The sequence below is a fragment of the Lagopus muta genome, chromosome 17 (genome assembly GCF_023343835.1).
Source record: "Lagopus muta isolate bLagMut1 chromosome 17, bLagMut1 primary, whole genome shotgun sequence".
In the NCBI taxonomy this organism is placed as follows: Eukaryota; Metazoa; Chordata; class Aves; order Galliformes; family Phasianidae; genus Lagopus; species Lagopus muta.
Genome location: NC_064449.1, coordinates 4,715,054 through 4,734,374, shown reverse-complemented (window position 1 = coordinate 4,734,374; position 19,321 = coordinate 4,715,054). Strand labels below are relative to the sequence as shown.

Sequence of the window (19,321 nt, the reverse complement as noted above, 5' to 3'; positions counted from 1 at the left end):
CCCTTCCCAAGTCTCCCTTTTTTAAGAAGAGCCAAGCTGCCTGTCGCTGCCTCTCAGGCTGCTCCCACGCCTCTCCCTGCTTCCCCAGGGCGCCAACAGCCTCCCCTGGCATGGGCTGAAGGCCCTGAGCTCCCGGAGACACCAGCCATTCAAATGAAAGACACTAAAGAAAAGCGAAACAAAGGCAGGAAAACTTTCCTTGCTGGAACCCAGCTGTCTGACTCAGAGCTAGGCAAGAAAGTAAGAACTGCTGTGTGTTCCAGAGCAGCGGAGTGTCCACTCCACAGCATGCAGTCTGAGCCCTGCGAGCACTTTTCCCTGCTTCTTCCCTCTGGCTGCACCCACAGGTGTGGCCTCTGGGATACCTGCAGTGCCCACTCCAACAAGGGACAGCTGCCATCCCCAGTGCTCACAGTGGGAGCCAGACAGGGCCTGAGCTGTGAGGTGTGGAGCTCTACAGCTCTACATGTTAGATTTGTGCAGGGTCAGGTCAGGACATCGCTCCTGAGTGCCTGACACGCAGTGCTAGGTGGGCTTTTGCTTTTCTGCCTCACCTTCCTTTGCTCAGCATTGCAGTGCTGTCCAAGCAAGGCCACCACCAGGCTCACTCTTCTTGCATCTGCTTATCATATTCAGTATTTACATCCTAAATATGGTTTCCATAAAGTAGAACACGAACAATTCATCACAGACGAATAAAACAGTCATACAGCCTGGGAAGTTAGGAAGCTTTACCCACTCCCCATGCACCAGCACAGGCAGCTGGAGATCAAAGTCTCCTTATTTGCATACATTTCTTGAACCAATTTGCTGCTAATCTCTGCTGACACAGTGCAGAGCCTCTTCCCCACAGGAACCAAGAAACTGGAGCTGTGCGCTGCCTGCCTCCATCTCCAGGCTGAGCGGATGGAGGCTTTGGCATCCCCGAATCAGGGGTTTACCCTTCCTTCCCCTTCCTCAGCATCCTGCCCAAGGAGAGCCTTCCTGTGGGTGGTGAGTGAAGGGCCAGGCACACACAGGGGCTCCCACAGAGTCCCACAAATGCAAAGCAGTGATGCAGGCACATTTCCTGCGTTAAATCCAGAGATCAGGTCTTCCCTGTGGGCACTGAAACATCCAGGCGTGCAGAGGATGGTTTTTGTCCTGTGGAGGGGAACTGGAAAACACCTTCACTGCCCTCCCACTTGCTCCCTTCGACCCAGGCATCAGTCCTTTAATGAACTGTCACAGACGAAAGCAGAACATCTGACCCATTTCTTCTAACCTTCTTTGAGGCAGCTCCAAGAGCTTTTGTGGCCCCACAAAGCACGCACGGGGCGGAGAATGGTGAACATTTGTGGGATTTCAGCACCACTTTTCAAACCCCCTCCCAAGCTGCCACGCAGAGCAGTCCCAATTTCGAACACCATCCCAGTGAGAGCAGAAACCAGCTCCGGGACTGGAAGGAAGCGCTTGCAGCGTGTGTGCAACTTGCAGCCAGGTGCTGCCTCGCTGCAGATGCAGACGGCCGGAGGCGAAGCAGCATCGTCAGCCCGGGGCAGCAGTGCGCAGCCCCGCACCTCCTCCTTCTCTTCTTCCTCGTTCTCCTTCTCCTCTCCCCCCCAGCCGGTGCTGCAGCCCCCGGCAGCCCTGCGCCGTCCGGCCGCGGCTCCCGGCGCCTCACTCCCTCCCTCCCAACGGGGCGTGAAGCCCGGGGGGGCCGGGGAGCGGCGGGGCGGCCCGGTTCCGGGGCGGCTCCGCCCGCGGTACCGACGGGCCGCATCCCCTCGGCCCGCACGGCTGTAACCCGACGAGGGGAGAACAAAAGGCAGGAGCGGCGGCGGGCGGGAGGGAGGGAGGGAGGGAGGCGCGGGGGGAGGGCAGGCGGCCGCGGGGGGATAAAAGGCGCTGCGGGACCCCCCCCGCCCCATGTCCGAGCCCGCCCGCCCCGGCCGCTCCTCGCCGCCCGGCATGGCCCGCCCGCCGCTGCCCGCCGCCGCGCTGCTCGCCGCCGCCCTGCTGCACTGCGCGCCCGCCGCGCCCGCCCGCCGCCACAAGCCGGTGAGTGGGGACGGGCACGGCCCCCGGGCGGGCACCGGGACAAAGAGGGTTTGCGAGAGGATCCCCCGCCTTAAAGGCATCGGAGCCGGCCGTTCCGCGTGAGAGCGAGGAGACGGGATAACCGGAGGAGAGGGGCGAGCAGGCAGCAGGGGCCGCCAGGTCCCGGCACCTGGGATGCGGCTGCGGCGCCGTGCCGGGGAGCGGCGACGGGAGGCATCGGGAGCGGCTCGTGCCGGGAACGGCTCGTTGGCTTCTTAGGCGTGTGCTGCACCGGTGTGCCGTAAAGCAACGGCAAAGCGAATGCCCGGTAGCAGCCCGCGGGGATTAGCTGAGGGTCTGCCGATGGTTTTATTCTCGGCTCTGTCATCTGAGCACTTTCTAACTTGGCTGCTAAGTATGCCGTGGGCTGGGACTTGGCACCGAGCAGCCTCGGCCCCCGAAGCGCTTGTATTATTCCAAACCAAATGTCACCGCTCTTGGCTCAGCCGTCACTCTGAGGAAGGCGAGGCCGGGCGTTCCCGCGGCTCTCACCCACAGCGGCGGCCGCACGGGGCGGCTGCGGAGAGGCAGAGCGCACAGCCGGCGGTGCTGCTGCGTGCGGGGCCGCTCGCCGTGCTGGGGGCCGCACGCAGGCTGAGACGCTGCCGCTCCCGAAGGGACCTGAGCGGGCTCCGATCCTGCTGCCGGCAAGGACTCGCGAGGTTCCCAGGGGACGGGAGAGCCGGTCACGTGTGTCACATCCTACAGACGTGGGTCCGGTCCTCGCACCGTTCGCGTTCCTCCCATGGTGCGTGCAGCTGCCGGCCGGCTGTGAGGGCTGGCCGGACCCCCAGCTGGTAGCCTGCTGTCCCGAGACTGTTTCCTCCTCACTCTGGGTTAGCGCTCCGCATCCTGAGCGCTCATACTTTTGTCTTGGCTCGAGTAACTGCACGTGATACCCCTACAAATATGTTTTGCTAAGGAGCATCTTGTGCTGGTGTGTTTGATCAGCCACGTGGAGATCGGGGTTGTAAATCAACATTTCATTCAGTCTTTGCAGAGAGAGTGGCTGCGCTGCTTTGAGGGTTGAAATGGACAGATGTTTTTCCATCCTTTCAGATAGAAAGGATCATCTCAGATTTCCTTTTGGGTACATGTTCCTTATCTGGTGTGCTCCTGAAGGGCATTCTGGTGCCTCCAAGTACAGACAGCATCACAGTGGTTGCTCTCGGCAAGTAAGATGACAGCAAAGTGCCTCATCCCACTCCCAGTGCCCCTGCTGGGGTACGCTGTGGGGTGGAGCAGTGGCCTACACATGAATTTCTGGCCTCATCCCTTCTCTGCCCTCATAAGAGAGCTCTGCCATGCCATCACATGCTCTCCTGGCTAATTTTAGTCCTTCTGCACAAAGAGACGTTTCCCCATGTCTAACTGCAGCTGTTTTCCTTCCTGTGCACCTTGTGCTGTCAGGTGATGAATGAGAAGGGAGCCAAAGGGCTGAGCTGGGAAAGGAGGCTCGCTCCTCTGAGACAGAACATGGTGACTTCCTCCGGCTGTGCCAGTAGGAGGTGTGGGCGAGGGCTGCACTGCCAACACCCCGTACCCAGACTGGGGCTGCTGGGTGCTGCAACACCAAATGACAATAGCTGTAATTGGGGAGGGAGGGGAATAAAGGGTTAACATTCATTTTAAGGCTGGGCTTGAGAAGCTTCAGTTTTTGTAGGAAGCTCTGTAGCTCTCCTTCACTTTTGCCTTTATGCCTAAGAAAGAAAAAACAGAGTAAAACACAGGCTGTGTCTGGTGTCCACAGTAAAACTTGAGAACAAAAGAACTGCAGTCTTTGGGCAGTGCATGGCGCGTGCTGAATTCCTGCATTGCTTTCAGCTCCCCTGGGAATTCAAAGTCACTCCGCTTGCTGGGAAACTCTCTGTGGAAAAGCAGTGGCACCTCCCCAGCTGCCAGCACCATCACCTGGGAGCTGCACGCTGCAGCTGTGCCCCCAAAGCCGACAGTCCTGGGCTCCCTGCACTGCTCTGCTGCAGCCCCCAGCTCTCAGCGGAGCTGGCGAGGCGGCTCCTGCAGGAAGGGTTTGATTTGCGCTGTTTGGTTTGGCTATTTAAATACTGCAATGAGTGTTGGGGTAATTTTAGGCATGTTTATCCTCTGCTCTGGGAGAGACTCAAGACACATGTAAGCAGTTATTCTCCAGTGGGCCTGTTGTGTTTGTGCTTTCACATGCAACATGCACACACCCTGCAGTGTGGCAAATGGGGTGCAGCTGACAAAGCAGGCTGAAAGGGAGAAAAGGGCAGAGGGGAGAGAAGCACTCTGTGAAGACCCCACGCTGCAGCACACGCTCACTTTTACTCGCTCCCCTGGGTGCAGTCTGCCCTGGCCCACAGCTCAGAGGGGCTCGTAGAAGCAGGGCAAAGGTGTTGTTCAAAATGGGGTTTCTGTGGAAAACTTTTCATGCTGAGTCTGCTTGTAGCTGTCCTCCTTGTGGACAGTGGGGTTAAGCAGAGAGGCATCACAATCTCACACCATCTCAGTTAAGTGGCTCTGAAAATTAGTGGAGGGAGAAATTCCACTGGACGTCTCCAGCACATCAGGCAGGGGGACAGTGCTGTCTTGTGGGTTTGGAGATCCCTGCCTGCATTCCCTGGAGGCAGAACATCCCCCGTAGCCCTGCAGAGGGCTGCACTGTGCCTGGTGGCTGTACCAGTGAGAGGTGTCCTGGCTGTTGTCCCTGGGTTGAGCACCAGTCGCTCATCGCTCACCTCAGCTTGGATGTAAATGCACAGTGAACAAAAAGATCTCAGCCCTTCCTCCTCTGGCTGGAGAGCACTGCATCCTAGACTGGTTTCTTGTCTTCAAGGGGATTTCTAGGTCATCAGCCTAAGGGCTCTTGAAACCTTCCACTGTCCTGGCATCCTGAGGCTTGTTTGCTTTCTAAGTACTGCTGCTTCTGGCAAACTGTTGCTTGGGTGACACCAGCAGCATGGCTGCAGAGTTAATGATGGACCAGACTCACAAACAGTTATGTAATTAAAGCGCCTGATAACAAAAATAGTCCTGCAGTGTTTATTCATTTGCTTTCTGTTGTTACATCAGAGCCTGGGCCTTTTCATTCTGACTGTGGGCATAAACATTTGCAGTCTATAATGTTTCGTGTTCTGTGTTGCTTAGGAAAAATAAACATTTTCCTTCTTTCACTGCCAACAACAACTATCACCAAATAATCCGGAAACAAACCGTCAGGCCCCAGGAGGTCGTGCTTGGTGGTGCTGTGAAGTATGGGAGCGAGCAGAGAGGAACCTCCAACTGTGTGAAGGCCAGGAACTGCGGCACCTCCCATTTGACCTCGTTTGGCCAAAGGTTGGCCTTTTCCTTTCCATTCCCTGTGCTCTGTGTGCAGTAGGACAGAGCTGCAGCGCAGCTTGAAGGAGCCAGTCCTGTTATAGATGTGTTTGGTGTAAGTAAAGAATTCAAAGGGGTTGGGAGAGAAACTTGTTCAGGGAGGAGGACCAATGATCTGTTGACTTTGCTTACACACTTCTTCTGCAGCATTTCCATTAACTGTGCCTTCAGCAGCACAAAAAAGATGTTTCTGCTGTGGACTTTCAGCTACAGCATTCACACCTTTGTGACCATCCAGTGCTGCGCTTATGGTCTGCCTCCACTCTCTACTCCAGAGCAGGGTGACCCCGGTTTCAGTGCTAACAGCTGCAGGTGCACTTCCAATCCAACCCTGCAGACCCGTGCTGGGATGAGAAGCAGGCTGGCCAAAATACTGGGCACAGTGCTCTGTGTCTGAGGAAACCAGTGCTGATGTCCGGCAAGACCATCACCAAGAGCCTGTTCAGCAGTGCACAGCCACTGAGGGGGCACAGCTGCCTGGCAGCAGAAAAGACATGCTGGAACTGTTGTACATGAGAGCCACAGGGGAAATAGTATCTGCTCTTCTTCTCTGCACACTGAACTAAGGGAAGGAGTGCTCCAAGGTGCAGACTCATGGATGGGAGGAGGATAATCCTACTAGCCAAAGGGAGAGCAACTAGGTACTAGGGCCACACCAAATACTCTGAGTAACAGAAGAAGAAAACAAGGAGAAATAGAAAAGCATCAGAAGAGGCAAGGAGGTGGGGAGAAAGCCCATCTACTCATCCCACAGCAGAAAAGAAAACAGCCCTCAGCGACAGGGGAAGTATCCAAGACTGATGGAATTCATGCTGTAGCTTGTCCAGTCCCTCCCATCTGACAGGGAGGGGGGTCTCCTTTCATGTCTGTGCTGCAGGAGTCAGCAGGAGCCCAGCCGTGGAGGTAATTAGGTGTGTGACAGAGAAGACAAGTTTAAGTTCAGGGCAGGCAGCAGAGGATGGACCCAGTCAGAGGAGAGCACCGGAGTCATCTGTACCTGGCGGTGGCCTTGCTCTCGAGGTTTTTTATGCACCCATTGTAGCTGTGCTGCTCTGGCTGCTTCTCTTTTCTGGGGGATGAGTGCTGCCCAACACAATGAGGTTGAAGATGCTCCTGGCTCCTCGGGATGGCTGGGACACTTCCTGGGAAGTTTGGCTGATGTTCATCTGGCCCCATCAGAGCTGGAGAGATGTATGTTGTGTCACAGAATTTGAGTACTGAGACAGCTGGAAAGAACCGAGTGGGCAGTCAGCACCTCCACGGTGGTTTCTGCTCTCCCATGGGATCAGTCCTTCCCTCCAGCTCCCCCTCAGTCTTTTGGTCACAAGGCTGTTAAGAAGAGGTTTCTCTTTCTCTGCACAGCCCTCTTTGTGAACAGTTTTGTTCCTCTGCTCTTCTCTGCTCTGGGTTTCAGGCCTGGCAGCCCCTCTGCACTCAACCACTTCTGCTCTGCACTTGCAGAAATTTTGCTGCTCAGTCTCCATTGCAAAGCCTTGGCTTCTTCCCCCGTGGGAAGCTGCCTGTTCCTGTGTACACTCACCATCTGTGACTATGGGTTATCCTGTGAAGGACAGCGCAAAGGGCTGCAGACTGCTGTAGGCTCAGAGGCAGCCCTTTGCATGGGAGGCTTCTCATGGGCTGGGGATCAGCTGTCACTGGGGAGAGCTGGCAGGCTCAGTCTTCTGCAGCCCTTGGCTCCCCCACGCTGGCAGGAGAGAATTGCTGGGGGGTAAGGCAGGCTCTCTCACACTGTCTGATTTCCCATCTTCCCTGCAGGTGCTGTTCTTGTGCTCTGAACCAGCTCTGCATTTGGCCATTCTGAATGTCTTTCCTGGTTTGCAGAGACCTCCCTTTGCTTTTGGTCTTCAGCAGTCCTTTCCCCTCTGCTGGCAGGATGGGAGGAGTGGGGATGCCCTCATGGTTACCCTACAGCCGTTGCCTTCCTAAGCCCTTCTCCACAGGTTTGTCCTTGCTTCAGCAGCAGCACAGCTCTAAGCAAACCCCTAAGCATACAGTTAGGGCATACCACATATGAAGAGCTCAATAAAACAAAGCAGGAGCTCCCTGAAATTCCCATACATATCCCATAGATGGGTGGTTTCAGCACAGGGTGGAAGGGATTCAACCTTAAGTGACAGGATGTGCCTTATCTAAGCCTTGGGAAGTGACTGCAGTGAGGTGTGTCCAGTCAAGGAGGCTGAAATCTCCAGCCTGATACGTCTCCTGAGCATTGTTTGGAAAGTGGTTTCTGCCCGTCACATTTCCCCTTGCTGGCTGTGCCTGCAGTGGCATTTTCCAGCCCTTTCCTGCCATCATGCTAATGTCAGTGTGGTGACGGCAGAGAGAGACTCTATGCCCTACCACTGTTTGTGCAGGGGTGCAGCAAGTGCAGGGGCAGCAGGGCAGGTCTAACGTCCTGCTTCCACCCAAGGGACCTGCTGGTGTCCCCTCCCAAGCCCAGTCAGGCTCAGTCATGGCAGCGGGAAGGCAGGTGGAGCAGGGAGGGTCCTGCTTAAAGGTGAAGTTGGGTCTGGATGTTTGGAGTTTGTGCCAACAAGCTCAAGTTAACCAAACAGTAGAGACAAAACCTGGCTGTCCTTAGCCCCTGCACATAGGTTCCCCCAGGGCAAGAAGGAAAAAGGTAATTTCTCCTCTCTGCCTCTGCTCAGACATTGATAATCTCCAGTTTATGCCAGTGTTCCTAGCCAAAAAGCCAACAATTGACTTTTCCTCCAATTGTCAGACCTCCAGCAGTTAGGGTAGATCTTGCTATCATAGCCAAGACAAAAAGCCCATCTTCAGTTTCAGCTCACTTGCCTGCCTGGGTAACTCCCGTCCCACTTCCACAGTGAGGGCTTTCCCTGGAGTCCATCTCCACTCCTGTTCCCTGTGTGCCTTGAAGTGGCTGCCTGATGCCTCCTGGCCCTGGAGATGCAGACACATTCATCACCCCATGGTAGCAGAGTTCTCCTGAGCAGTGCATGCAGTGTGGGAAGCCAAGAGCCTTTCAGACTGGGCTTTGGTGAAAAGCATCGGCAGACGCAGCTGCTGTTATATGCTTGGCAGAGGGTCTCATGGGGGCTGAGAATAAAATATTGGCCAGGACACAATCCTTATGAGCTCCTCCTGCCAGCTGTCCTTCTCAAACATTAGCTGCCTGGGAAGGCAGGATGCCAAGCCACTCTTAGAGAGTTCAGCTTAGAAAGACAGGTATCTTGCACTTGGCAGGGCTCCGGCATTCAATGGAAGCAGGCTGGTGCAGCCTCCTCTTGGACTGGCCAGCTCATGCACCCTCCTTTCACTAAAGGATTGGACGGATTCCCCATGCAATGGCTGGTGGGTTGAGTGGGCTTTGTTGTGCAAGACATAAAATGGCTTTCTTTGCCCTTCTTAGCGGTGTGTGAAAGTGCAGCGGGATGCCAGGATGGGGTTGATGCAGAGGCTGGTTTCTAAGGCAAGGGCTGGCAGATGCCAAGCCCCAGGCTGGCTGACTGGCAGGGGGGACAAACCAGTACCGTGAAGTAGTGACAGACATATGTAGAAGTGGACACCTGAACTGCACCTTGTGCAATCTCTCTGGCTCCTGTGCCCACCTATGCATCACTCCGAGGCACGGGGCAGTCTCAGAGTCAAAGCCCAGTAGCGGAATTAATGCCAAGGGCTTCACACTTCATTCCTGCCCGCATGAATGGGCTCATTGTAGGGGAACAGAGGGACGGCAGCACGCGGATTACACGGCATTGCGGCAGCGCTGGCATCGCGCCAGCCCGACCCTCAGTCCTTAGGCAGGCGGGAGAGCTGGCCTGAAAGAAGGCAGCTCTGTGCAAGGGAAGGAAGAGAGCCCTACACACGACTCAAGTCCTGTGGGATGGAGCCTGCCTGCTTGAGCAGATGCATCACTGCTGCATCTCAGGCCCTCCTGGTGCTCAAGCACATTTAAATCTGGCTGCACAGAATGAGGCAAAAAGGGCTGCATTTGGACCCAGAGCTCACACAGCACAGTTGCTCGGGAATCAAGCATCTTCTTATCTTATGTACCTCACAGCAGATTGGGGATTAAGCTTGACTCACGTATCATGGTGGTCCTGTGCCCCATAATCTTGCTGTTAGTTGGGAAACCAGTGGAAATCAGTTAATTAGCACTAATTAATACTCCCAAGAGGAACCATGCTTTTCTAATTAAGTGTGAGAGAGTGGAGTGACCTTTCTGCAAGCAGATCTACAGGCATAGTGAGGCAAGGGGGAATGGTCCTGTCCTTCTCTCTCTCACACAGTGACAGGGACTGCAGGAACAGTCACTGCTGCTCTGCCCTGGGCTCTGTCACCCTCCAGATCCGTGTATCCTGCTTTCCAGCTTGTGCAGCCCCTGAGCCATGCCAGGGGTCTGCTTATCGCACTACAACGCCACAGGAGGGAGAACGGGAAGCACAACCACGTGCTGGAGACTAAAGGCTTTCTCCTTCTCACATCACCCACATCACCGCTATCAGGGCAAGGAGGTGGTGAAAAGTGGGAAATTTTACTCCCTCCCTAGTGATTTGTTTCATGTTTGGAGGGTCTAGTTCTTATCCACAGTTTGCAAAAGCATTTCATGCTGTCCAGCTGTCAAGGAAATGTGGACCAAAAGTAGATGTAGGGGATGCTATGGAATTAGACTTTGTTCACAGGTATGGCCTGGCCTCAGAGCAGGAACCCAGGGAACTGAGGATGTCTGTGGGCAGCAGGATGTGCCTTAGCAGCCAGGGAAGAAACCAGGGAGAGGTGGAACTCACCTCTGCAGGTCTGCTGTTGGTAGATGTCCATTCCTCCATCAAGACGTCTCATATCCAAGACACAGAAGTGACAGCTTTGTTTTTCTCTTCCAGGACATGTCTCGAAAACATCACACCTGGAAGGAGCAGAGTCCCTGGCTTTCATCCCTGGTAGGGACTGGGGTGGCCGCCAAGGGCTTCCCCATGGGTGCAGATGAGCAGGCAGCAGGCTGGAACCCACCCCGCTGTGGTGTGCCAGACCTCCCGGTGCTGCCGGATGGCCAGAATGGGCGCAACCGGCAGAAACGCTTCGTCCTTTCCGGGGGACGCTGGGACAAGACTGACCTCACCTACAAGTAAGAGAGATGTGAAATGAGAGTAAGACTCAATGGCTTCTCCCTCCCTAAAACTCTCCATCTGATGTCCCTTGACTGCGGCATGCTGTGATGTCCTCACACAAGTAGGAGGGCAGCCCTGAGCTGGGTATAACCAGCTTGGCAGGGCAGCCACACACCAAACCGCCTGCAGGACTGCACCCAGCACCTCTCCATCCCTTCACGCACGTGTTCCTGTAAATGCAGCTGCTCACTCCCCCATCCCAACACCTTCTGCACAGCCACCCCTCAGCCTGTCCACAACAGCATCCCCGCACATGCCTTTGCTTCCCCATATCAAACCCCAATGCACACCGAGCTGTGCAGCAGCACACTCCTGCTGTGCTTTTGCCCCCCACAGCCATCATTCCATAGGCTGACCTCACAGTTTGTTTTAAAAAGTCAGTTTTATGCTGCTGCTATTGATGTTCCCATAAACATGATTCTGGTGTCAAGTTTTGCCCAAACCAGCCCACACATTCTCAAGTGCAGATCTGCTGATCAGGTCTAAGGGAAGGTTTGTTGTCTCCCCAGTTCCCCATAGGGTGTGAGGTGTGAGTGCTGAAGTGAGCACACTTGTAAGGACTTCAACAGGACACAAATAATATTTTGCTTAATTGAGTGCAGAAGATTGTTCCTCACAGCATTAGGAGGCTACAGATGAAAGAAAGGCTTCTTCCATTTTTCACTTTGGTCAACAGTGTTAAAGGAGGAAACACAGCTGAGATGAACACACACCAACACTGTTAGTGGAAGGGAAAGCAAGCTCCTTTTGTAGCAGACCTGACACTCTGATTATGTTGCAGAGAGCAGAATAGGCAGCTGCTCTGAGCAAGCCCAGATTTCCAGGGTCAAAAAGATTGAAGGGCTGAAATCACATCACACCACTCCCAGGCAGCTCTGTGGGGATGGACTCAAGACAGAACTGGGAAATGCTGCAGCCCTTTACTCCAGAAAAGCACAGCTCTGCAAAGCTCTCTAGAGAGCTCACCTCTGGGCCCAGTAGCCCGAGGGTTTCAGCACTGATGGAATTTGTCTGCTGCAATGTTGCATGGAAGAGGGTTCTGGAATGGAGCATCTCTGGATTGGAGGTACTCTGGTGCCAAGAGGGAGTGGCTGATGCTCTTTTCCCCTGGGGTCTTTTGCCTTTCAGAATTATCAGATTCCCGTGGCAACTTGTAAAAACCAAAGTGAGAAGGACCATCGAGGAGGCTTTGAAAGTCTGGAGCGATGTGACACCGCTGACCTTCACTGAGGTTCAGGAGGGCCGGGCTGACATTGTCATTGATTTCACAAGGTGAGCGTGGTGGGCAGCAACACGCTGCTCCCAGATGGAGCAGCAGCACTGAGTATGAGATCCCAGGCCTGCAGCTGAGCTGCCAGCACAGCATGGGCACTGACAGGGAGACTCATATTTCAGCTCTCAGACTTGGGCATGTTTTTGGTTTTTCTGTCAGATGTGGGCCGCTTAGTGTAAATGCAGCTGTTCTGTGCTGGCTGTGCACAGTACCGTTACTAATCCATCATTAACTCTGCGTATATTTACATTTCTCTGCCCACAGGCTGTTTTCCTAAGTGTTTGTTTTGACGTTCCATCTTCAGGTCCTCCATCCTGTCCCCTGATAGTACAATGTAACTGTCTGCCTGAAGACAAATATAGCTTCCTGGTTAAATGAATTTTGGCTCTTGGCTTGAAATTAATGGCTGACAAAACATTCACAGGAGCAAAAGCTTCCCTCTGTGGCCTGTTTGCACAAAACTGAGAACGGCAGTGGAGACTGTCCAAGCGGGGACGCGATTTGTGTTCTGTGTATTTGCCTGTGCCACCCTCAGCTCCCTACAGCGGTCACATCCCATGGGATTCCTTCAGTTGCCAACAGTGGGCTCGGCTTGAGTGAGGACCTGAGGATTTGGCTGGCTTCCTCACAGGCTGCCCCTCCACATTCCCTGCCATTCAGCCAGGTTGACTCGATTCTGGCTCCGGCAGCCACTTAATTCTTTAGGTTCCATCTTCAGCTTTGTCTTGAGAAAACCATAAAACTCCCCTGGGCTTGGTGTGATGGGGCTCTACTTACTGAGTGCCCTAGCACAGAACCAGGTTGGCATCAACCTGTAGGGCTCCAAGCAGTCAATTATGGGATGAACTTGTGGTGGGATGGAGACCTGCTGTCTCCTCGTTGCGATTCTCCACTTTGGGCTGTGCAGTGCCAAGCACCTGAGCCACATGGCTGTTTGTCTGAGGCGTGCTGTGGTTCCCCTCCAGGTACTGGCATGGTGACAATTTGCCCTTTGATGGCCCCGGAGGGATCCTGGCACACGCATTCTTCCCCAAGACGCATCGGGAAGGAGATGTCCATTTTGACTACGATGAGACATGGACGATCGGGAACAACCTGGGTATGGTACTGTTTAAGGCAGCTGTGCTGTGCCAGGTGCCTGTCAGCACACTTAGAGATTATTTAACTGTGCTTTGAGCAGGGGCCCTGTAAAACTGATACGCAACCATCATTCTTGTGGGATGTATTGTCACTTCCTGCCACTTACAAGCCTGCTGGACTTTTTTGTCCTCTTCCAGCCACAGCAAAGCCTATGCCCAGCACTTGGATTCCCAGAGCAGACACAGGCTCACACACTGGATGACACACCAAGTGGCTTCCAAAGGACAGCATAGCAATCAGGCCTCAGACTCAGTCCTGCATGCCCTCAGAGTATTTTCCCTTTGAACAAGTCCATAAAGGGAATCTACCCAGGCTCCAGCTCTGTCCCTGTGGCCTGGGAATGCTCTGACCATAAACAATGCCACTGCAAGTCAAGACATTTTTTTCTTTGCTAATAATAGATTGGAGCTGGTAGCTCACTGCTCAGGCATTTGGGGCCTGGCGTCACAGTATCCATGTGATACCACAGTACCACTTGGGACCATCTGGACCAGCGCCCAAAGCATCCGTTTCTGCAAGAGCCACCAAAACTAGTGCAGGGACAAAGACAATCACAAAGCCCGAGTTAAAGCTCTGCCCCTCTGAGGTTTTCCAGATATTTTGTCCACATTGATGTCAGGACTCAGATGGGTCGCCCTCAAGTCCAGCTCTGTCAGGTGAATGCCAGGTTGGCTCTGTGGGGGACAGGACTATCACGTGTCCAACTTGGTCCTTGCCATCCTGATACAAGAATCTCAGCACCAGGTCATGCTGCTGAAACCTTTCTGCTTCTCAGGGACAGGTGGGTTCTGACACTTTGCACCTCCCATTGGAGCTGCATAAAGAATTTCCTACATTCTCTCATAGACAGCGTTGGAGCCAAACCAGAACTGTCAAAACAGATGCCAGTTCCCATCAGAACCCAGCCCTGTTCCATGGCCTTTTCCCCCCTCTGCCTTCCATAAATAAATGTTATAAAAGGTCTTTGCAGCTAATTGCTATTTAATATGCCCAAAAGAGCTTTATGATATAAACACGGTTTAATCCTTGCCTAAGCTCTCAGAGATAGGAAAATCCTTAGCCTCATTACATACATGGCAGAGCAGAGGGGGTAAGGTGCCTCAGGGTCAGCCCAGAGCCGTGCAGGGAGCAGGACTGCATGCAGAGGACCTTCTGTGAGGGGCAGCAAAGCACCCAGCACAGCTCCTGCAGACGTGCTGTCCTTCACCTCCCCAGAGAATCTGACAGTACTGCTGCAGATCTGCCAACACTGGAAAGCATCGAGTGAGGATCCTGCCAAGCTAAACACAAGTGTCTGAAAGTTTGTAATAAATCACTGACACAGAGACCCCACTTTGTCAGCTGACCTAGGTGTGTTGATCTAATTGTGTCAGTGCAAAAATTCATTGCTTCTACGTGCAGCTGACCAGCAGAGGAAGACCAGGGCTCACCTTCCCCTCCACCCTTCCCAGGCTCCCTTCCAGCTGCATCCCCATCCCGGTGCTGAGCAGTGACCTGCTCCCCTGGGCCAGCAGGGAAATCCCGCTCGGAGCAGTGAGACCAGCTGACTCACATCCCTGCCTTTCTCATCACCTGGGCTGCAGCTCGGAGGATTTCTGGCTGAAGGCAAGTGAAGGAATACGCTGAGACTTGTCAACAAACAGCCTCAGCTCACAAGCTTTGCTGCTTAATGTTTCTCTTACAAACTTCCCTAAAATGTATCAACTTCAAAAATGATCTATTGGAAGGTAAATAACATCTGCCAGCCAAGCAACATTTTTGTTTACTGAAATACACTTTTCTCTATTTACTCTTATAAACGCTGTCGGATCACATATTCCCAAGGTACGATCTCCCATACAACTGCTTGTGCTCGGTGAAGAAGGGCAGGTCTTGACACTGGAGGAATTTTTATGTGTTTATCTTTAAATGCCCTCCTCTTGCCACAGTCCATACACAAGCAATAAATGAGCTCCCTCTGCTGTCTGCGTGGCAGCCACCACTCGCCGGCTGCATCCCCGGAGGAGACCCCAGTGACACCAGGAGCTGCCACAGCAGGCATGAGATAAGTGCTACCTGCTACATTATAGCTGTAGCTAACAACAGCTGCAAGCCTGGGTGAACAAAGAGCAGCCTTCCCACCCACCGCTTACGTCTAAAGGCCAGGTTTCCTTCTTTCTGCAAAGTTCTCCTTTCCAAAAGTATGTGGAAAATCCTCACCTTCCAGATAGCTAATGAAGTCCCTGGAGACAGAATTAAAGATTACCAACATGCCCAGGCTAATACCTGAGCATATGAATTCACTCACAGTGCTCTGGAATCAGTGGATCCCTTAATTAATTATGCCCTTTGATCCCTTAAAAACACACACAAACAAGGTATAGAGCTATACAGGAAAACATCCAGGAACAATTTGCAAGCTAGGTTTCTATTGCTGCATGTCAGACTCCTAGAGCATACCTCAGTGCATTGTCAGGAGCCAATGATGAGCAGCAATGAACCTAATAGGAACAGCATCCTCTCTGTGAGTACAGCCTGCCCATCTCACACTAACAGGCACAAGCGTCTCCTGTCTCATCCCTTTGCAGGCACTGACCTCCTCCAGGTGGCTGCTCATGAGTTTGGCCACGTGCTGGGCCTGCAGCACACAACTGTCTCCAAGTCACTGATGTCTCCTTTCTATATCTTCCGCTACCCGCTGAGCCTGAGCGAGGATGACAAGCAGGGTATCCAGTATCTCTATGGGAAACCCAAACTGGATCCCGACCCAACCCCAACGCAGCCAGCAGAGCTGCCCCAGCCAGACCTTGAAACAAACGAGATCACCAACGTGGAGGTAAGCAAACAGCTCGTCTCTGTCTCCTTTAACACTGTGGCTTGTTCTCAGCTGCTGGGGCTGCCCACACCATGGGGCCAACAGCAGACTTGGACATGATTTGATGCCTGTTTTCCTCGCACACCACTGGGCCCAGTAGTAGGGTGACGTCCTGGACATGGGGCTGTCTCATCAGCTGAACCCAGCCTGGGTGAGGGCAGTTCTCGTGGGTCCCAGCCCCTGACCAGGCCATGCTTTGGCAGGCTGTGCAGCCCGATGCCTGTGAGACAGCTTTTGATGCTGCAGCCACCATCCGGGGAGAGCTGTTCTTCTTCACATCTCGCTACGTGTGGCGGCTCCGAGCTGGAAAGCTGCAGGCTGGTTACCCAGCTCTGGCCTCACGTCACTGGCAGGGGATCCCAAGCTCTGTCGATGCCACCTTCGAGGACCCTCTGGGCAATATCTGGTTTTTCCAAGGTAAGAGCTGGACTGGGATCAGATGGCTCAGAAGTAGTCTTCTTTACAGCGGGGTATTCAGGACACAACAAGTCCCTGGGAGAAGAAACTCTTAGGATACACTCAACAAATCATGATTCTTGCTGTTTATTTCTTTCTCTGTTTAAGCTTTTTAGCAGATGTGAAGGGGAGAAGAGAGAAGAAAGGGTCGCTTTTACTTCAGATACAGCCATATCTATGCCTCTGGAATTGTTTTGAGCCTCTGCCCTGGCCATGCTGCTGGCAGAGGAGGAAGGAAACACTCGTAACATCTTTCTTGGGGATGAAAACAGGAGAAAAATGGCAGGTTCACTGGTGCCCACAGTTACTGAGTTTTGCTAGCACCCCAAAACTGTGAGCCCACAAAGAAGGGAGCCTTTATGCAGAGCCAGGCAACCTCCAGCCACCACAGGGATTCAACACCAGCCACCACAGCGGGGTGAGACCTCCTGGACAACTCTGGAGCTTAAGACCAGCAAGGACTGCTGTTTCAGCTCCATTGTTTTCTCTAATGCTCTTTCCAAGTGTGTATTTAATATCAGGGACACAGAACTATGTAACTATGCCCAACTGCCCTGACTGTGCATGCCCCATCTGTGCACTATGAGACCAAGCACCAGAAACCACACCAGGCAGCTCTGCAGGCAGCTTTACCACATAAACAGATTGCTCACCTGCAGATGAGGTTTACAGTGTGAAAACTGGCAGGCTCCAACCATGAATTAAAATGAGATAAGGGGAAAGTATTACATGCCATAGGGCAATTACAGAGTTTCCAGTTTAATCTAAACTGGAAATATGTCCCCCGTCTCTGTTTCAGCTTAGCAACAAGAAATGGAATTCTGTAGTTTGCCTCTCTACAGCCACATGTCCCCCTTATGCCTGTACGTATGATCTCCTCCAGATAAGCAGGCAGGGTAGGGACTGATCCTTGGGCCCTATCCTGTGCATGGATGTGGCACACAAGGAACGTGCCCCCCCTTGAGCCAGTCCATAACCCATTTTGCTTCTCTGCAACCGCCTGGCTGCCCCAGGCCTCGCCACAGAGATGCCACAAGAATCAGCCTTTGTCTGGTCAGACTCTACAGCTTTGTGGATTTCTTTATCCAACGATGGGCTCTACTCCTTTTTCAGCATAACCAGGGCAAGCTAAAAGTTCAGGGCTGATTCAACTGCCTGAATGCATCCTCAAAAACTACAGGCAACCCCATCTGACTGGAGCAGCTAGAGAGAAACATTCTTTCAAATGCACACAGGCCTCTCCAACACCACAACCATGAGAGGCCAGGAAAGGCAGCCTGGCAGCTAGTATGTAAAGTTAAATCTTGTATTATAACTTCCACAGATACAGAAGAGAGAGCTGCTAGGAGTCCTCCCAATCCCACCACTGACAATTCTGGGTTGAATTGAGGGGAGAATTAAATTCCTTACCCGCTTGGTGGGCATTCATAAATAGCTTTCCTTGGGAGCTCTGCCCAGGCACCAGCTGGAGTCTGCAATTCAGTGCCAAGTTATCTGACATCTAAGAACCTCTGAACCTGTGTCTCCGCTTTTCCATCTTCTCACCAGATTCTCAGTACTGGATTTATGACGGCGAGAGAAGAGTCTCTGGTCCCACCCCAACTGTAGAGCTGGGCCTCCCTGCTTCTCCCGTGCAGGCAGCTCTGGTGTGGGGAGCAGAGAAGAACAAGATTTACATCTTCAGTGGAGGCAACTACTGGCGCTTCAACCCTCGCACGCGCCAGGTGGACAACATCTACCCCCGGACCATGGCTGACTGGCGTGGTGTCCCACAGGAGATTGATGCTGCTTTTCAGGATGAGTTGGGTCAGTGCCAGCAGGGACAGGGCCTGCTCTGGGGCATGCGCTCAGGGTGATGCTACTTCCCACCAGAAAGACTTAGACATTTGGTAGCAGTGGACACTTCCCAGCCATAGCACATGCCATGCAGTTTATACAGACTCAGACAGGTCCCTCTTGTCTGAGGGACCTCCTCCTGTCTGTCCCTTCCCTGGGTAGGGAACTGTGGATTCTTTCATGAAAGTAAGGAGTTTTTAAAGTATTAATTAGAACAATCAACATTTAAGCATCTGATGAGAGAAAACTTAAAACTTCTGGTAAATGAATGGTCACAGAGTCCTACCCAGCTGTTACCATTCCCAACAATGTCAGCACAGCAGCTCTGCCCACAGTTCAGCCTAGGCAGCTGTGCTGAACAAACCGGCTGCTTTCAGTATTACCTAGTGCTGGCAGCTGAGCCAAGCTATCTCACCTACTCCTCCCTCTGTCTTCCACAGGTTTTGCCTATTTCCTGAGAGGCCGAGACTACTGGAAGTTTGACCCCGTCCAGGTGAAGGTGCTGGAGGGTTACCCACGCCAGATCAGCCAGGACTTCTTCAGCTGCACACCTTCCTCCAACTCCTTCCGATGAAGGAGCATCCCCCACTCTTCCCTTCCATCCTTGACCTCCAGCAGCCACAGAGGGCTCCGCTGCCCGTCCTGGCTCCTTTCAGGCGCAGAGCCTGACACAACAGACGTCTGTCACAACAAGTGACAAAGTTTGCTCCTCTCCCGTTCCAGCAGCAGCCCCAGCTTCTGTCACTGTCAACACAAAAGCATCTGCCACATTCTTTACAGACAAGAGCAGGCCAGGTCCTTCCAGCGATAGCATCCCAAGAGCCATCAGGCCCGCCTGGAACGGGACTCCCCCCATAACCCCGACCAGCCGCCGCCCTCCGCTCCATGAGGCCGCAGCCCCTCAGCCAGCCCCCCCGCGGCTCCCAGTGCTGGACACTGCCCCTCCGCACCGCGCTCCGAGGACGGAACCAAACCCGCGGGCGTCAACGTTTGTACGACGCGTATAAACCCTTTTTTTTATATATAAATATATATATATATATATATATATATATATACTGTGTATATACGTATGGATGTACCAATAAAGCGCCTCTTTTCTACCTGCCGCCCGCCTCCCCTCAGCGCCGCCGCCGCGCGCCGGGTGGGCGGGAACAAGCGCGCGGGAACGGGTAG

At 53.4% G+C, this 19,321-nt stretch overlaps 1 protein-coding gene and 1 long non-coding RNA gene across 4 annotated transcripts; one reads left to right on the top strand and one right to left on the bottom strand.

Moving 5' to 3' along the window:
• Window positions 1-1,950: 1,950 nt before the first annotated feature.
• Window positions 1,951-19,147, top strand: MMP11 (matrix metallopeptidase 11). Of its 2 annotated transcripts, none has more exons than XM_048964002.1 (8): window positions 1,951-2,040; window positions 10,302-10,543; window positions 11,715-11,858; window positions 12,825-12,958; window positions 15,567-15,814; window positions 16,057-16,270; window positions 17,858-18,115; window positions 18,586-19,147. In XM_048964002.1, exons 1-8 carry the CDS (start codon window positions 1,951-1,953, stop codon window positions 18,717-18,719), a joined length of 1,464 nt encoding a protein of 487 aa, XP_048819959.1. In that variant the 3' UTR covers window positions 18,720-19,147. The 2 variants fall into 2 exon arrangements, with proteins under 2 accessions (XP_048819959.1, XP_048819960.1); XM_048964003.1 differs by lacking the exon at window positions 1,951-2,040 and adding an exon at window positions 7,316-7,397.
• Window positions 7,389-19,288, bottom strand: LOC125701661 (uncharacterized). Of its 2 annotated transcripts, XR_007380312.1 has the most exons (5): window positions 18,561-18,701; window positions 17,720-17,952; window positions 10,429-10,537; window positions 10,209-10,324; window positions 7,389-8,361 (listed from the first exon to the last, which is right to left on the bottom strand). It is a non-coding gene; the product is annotated as an uncharacterized LOC125701661 (long non-coding RNA). The 2 variants fall into 2 exon arrangements; XR_007380311.1 differs by lacking the exons at window positions 17,720-17,952; window positions 18,561-18,701 and adding an exon at window positions 19,228-19,288 and having other exon boundaries at window positions 7,389-10,324.
• Window positions 19,289-19,321: the final 33 nt, after the last annotated feature.

Coding starts and splice junctions, on each gene's coding strand:
- MMP11 (XM_048964002.1), top strand. CDS start 1,951: ATGGCCCGCCCGCCGCTGCCCGCCGCCGCGCTGCTCGCCGCCGCCCTG. Junction 10,544..11,714: donor AAGACTGACCTCACCTACAA/GTAAGAGAGATG, acceptor TTTGCCTTTCAG/AATTATCAGATTCCCGTGGC. Junction 11,859..12,824: donor ATTGTCATTGATTTCACAAG/GTGAGCGTGGTG, acceptor GTTCCCCTCCAG/GTACTGGCATGGTGACAATT.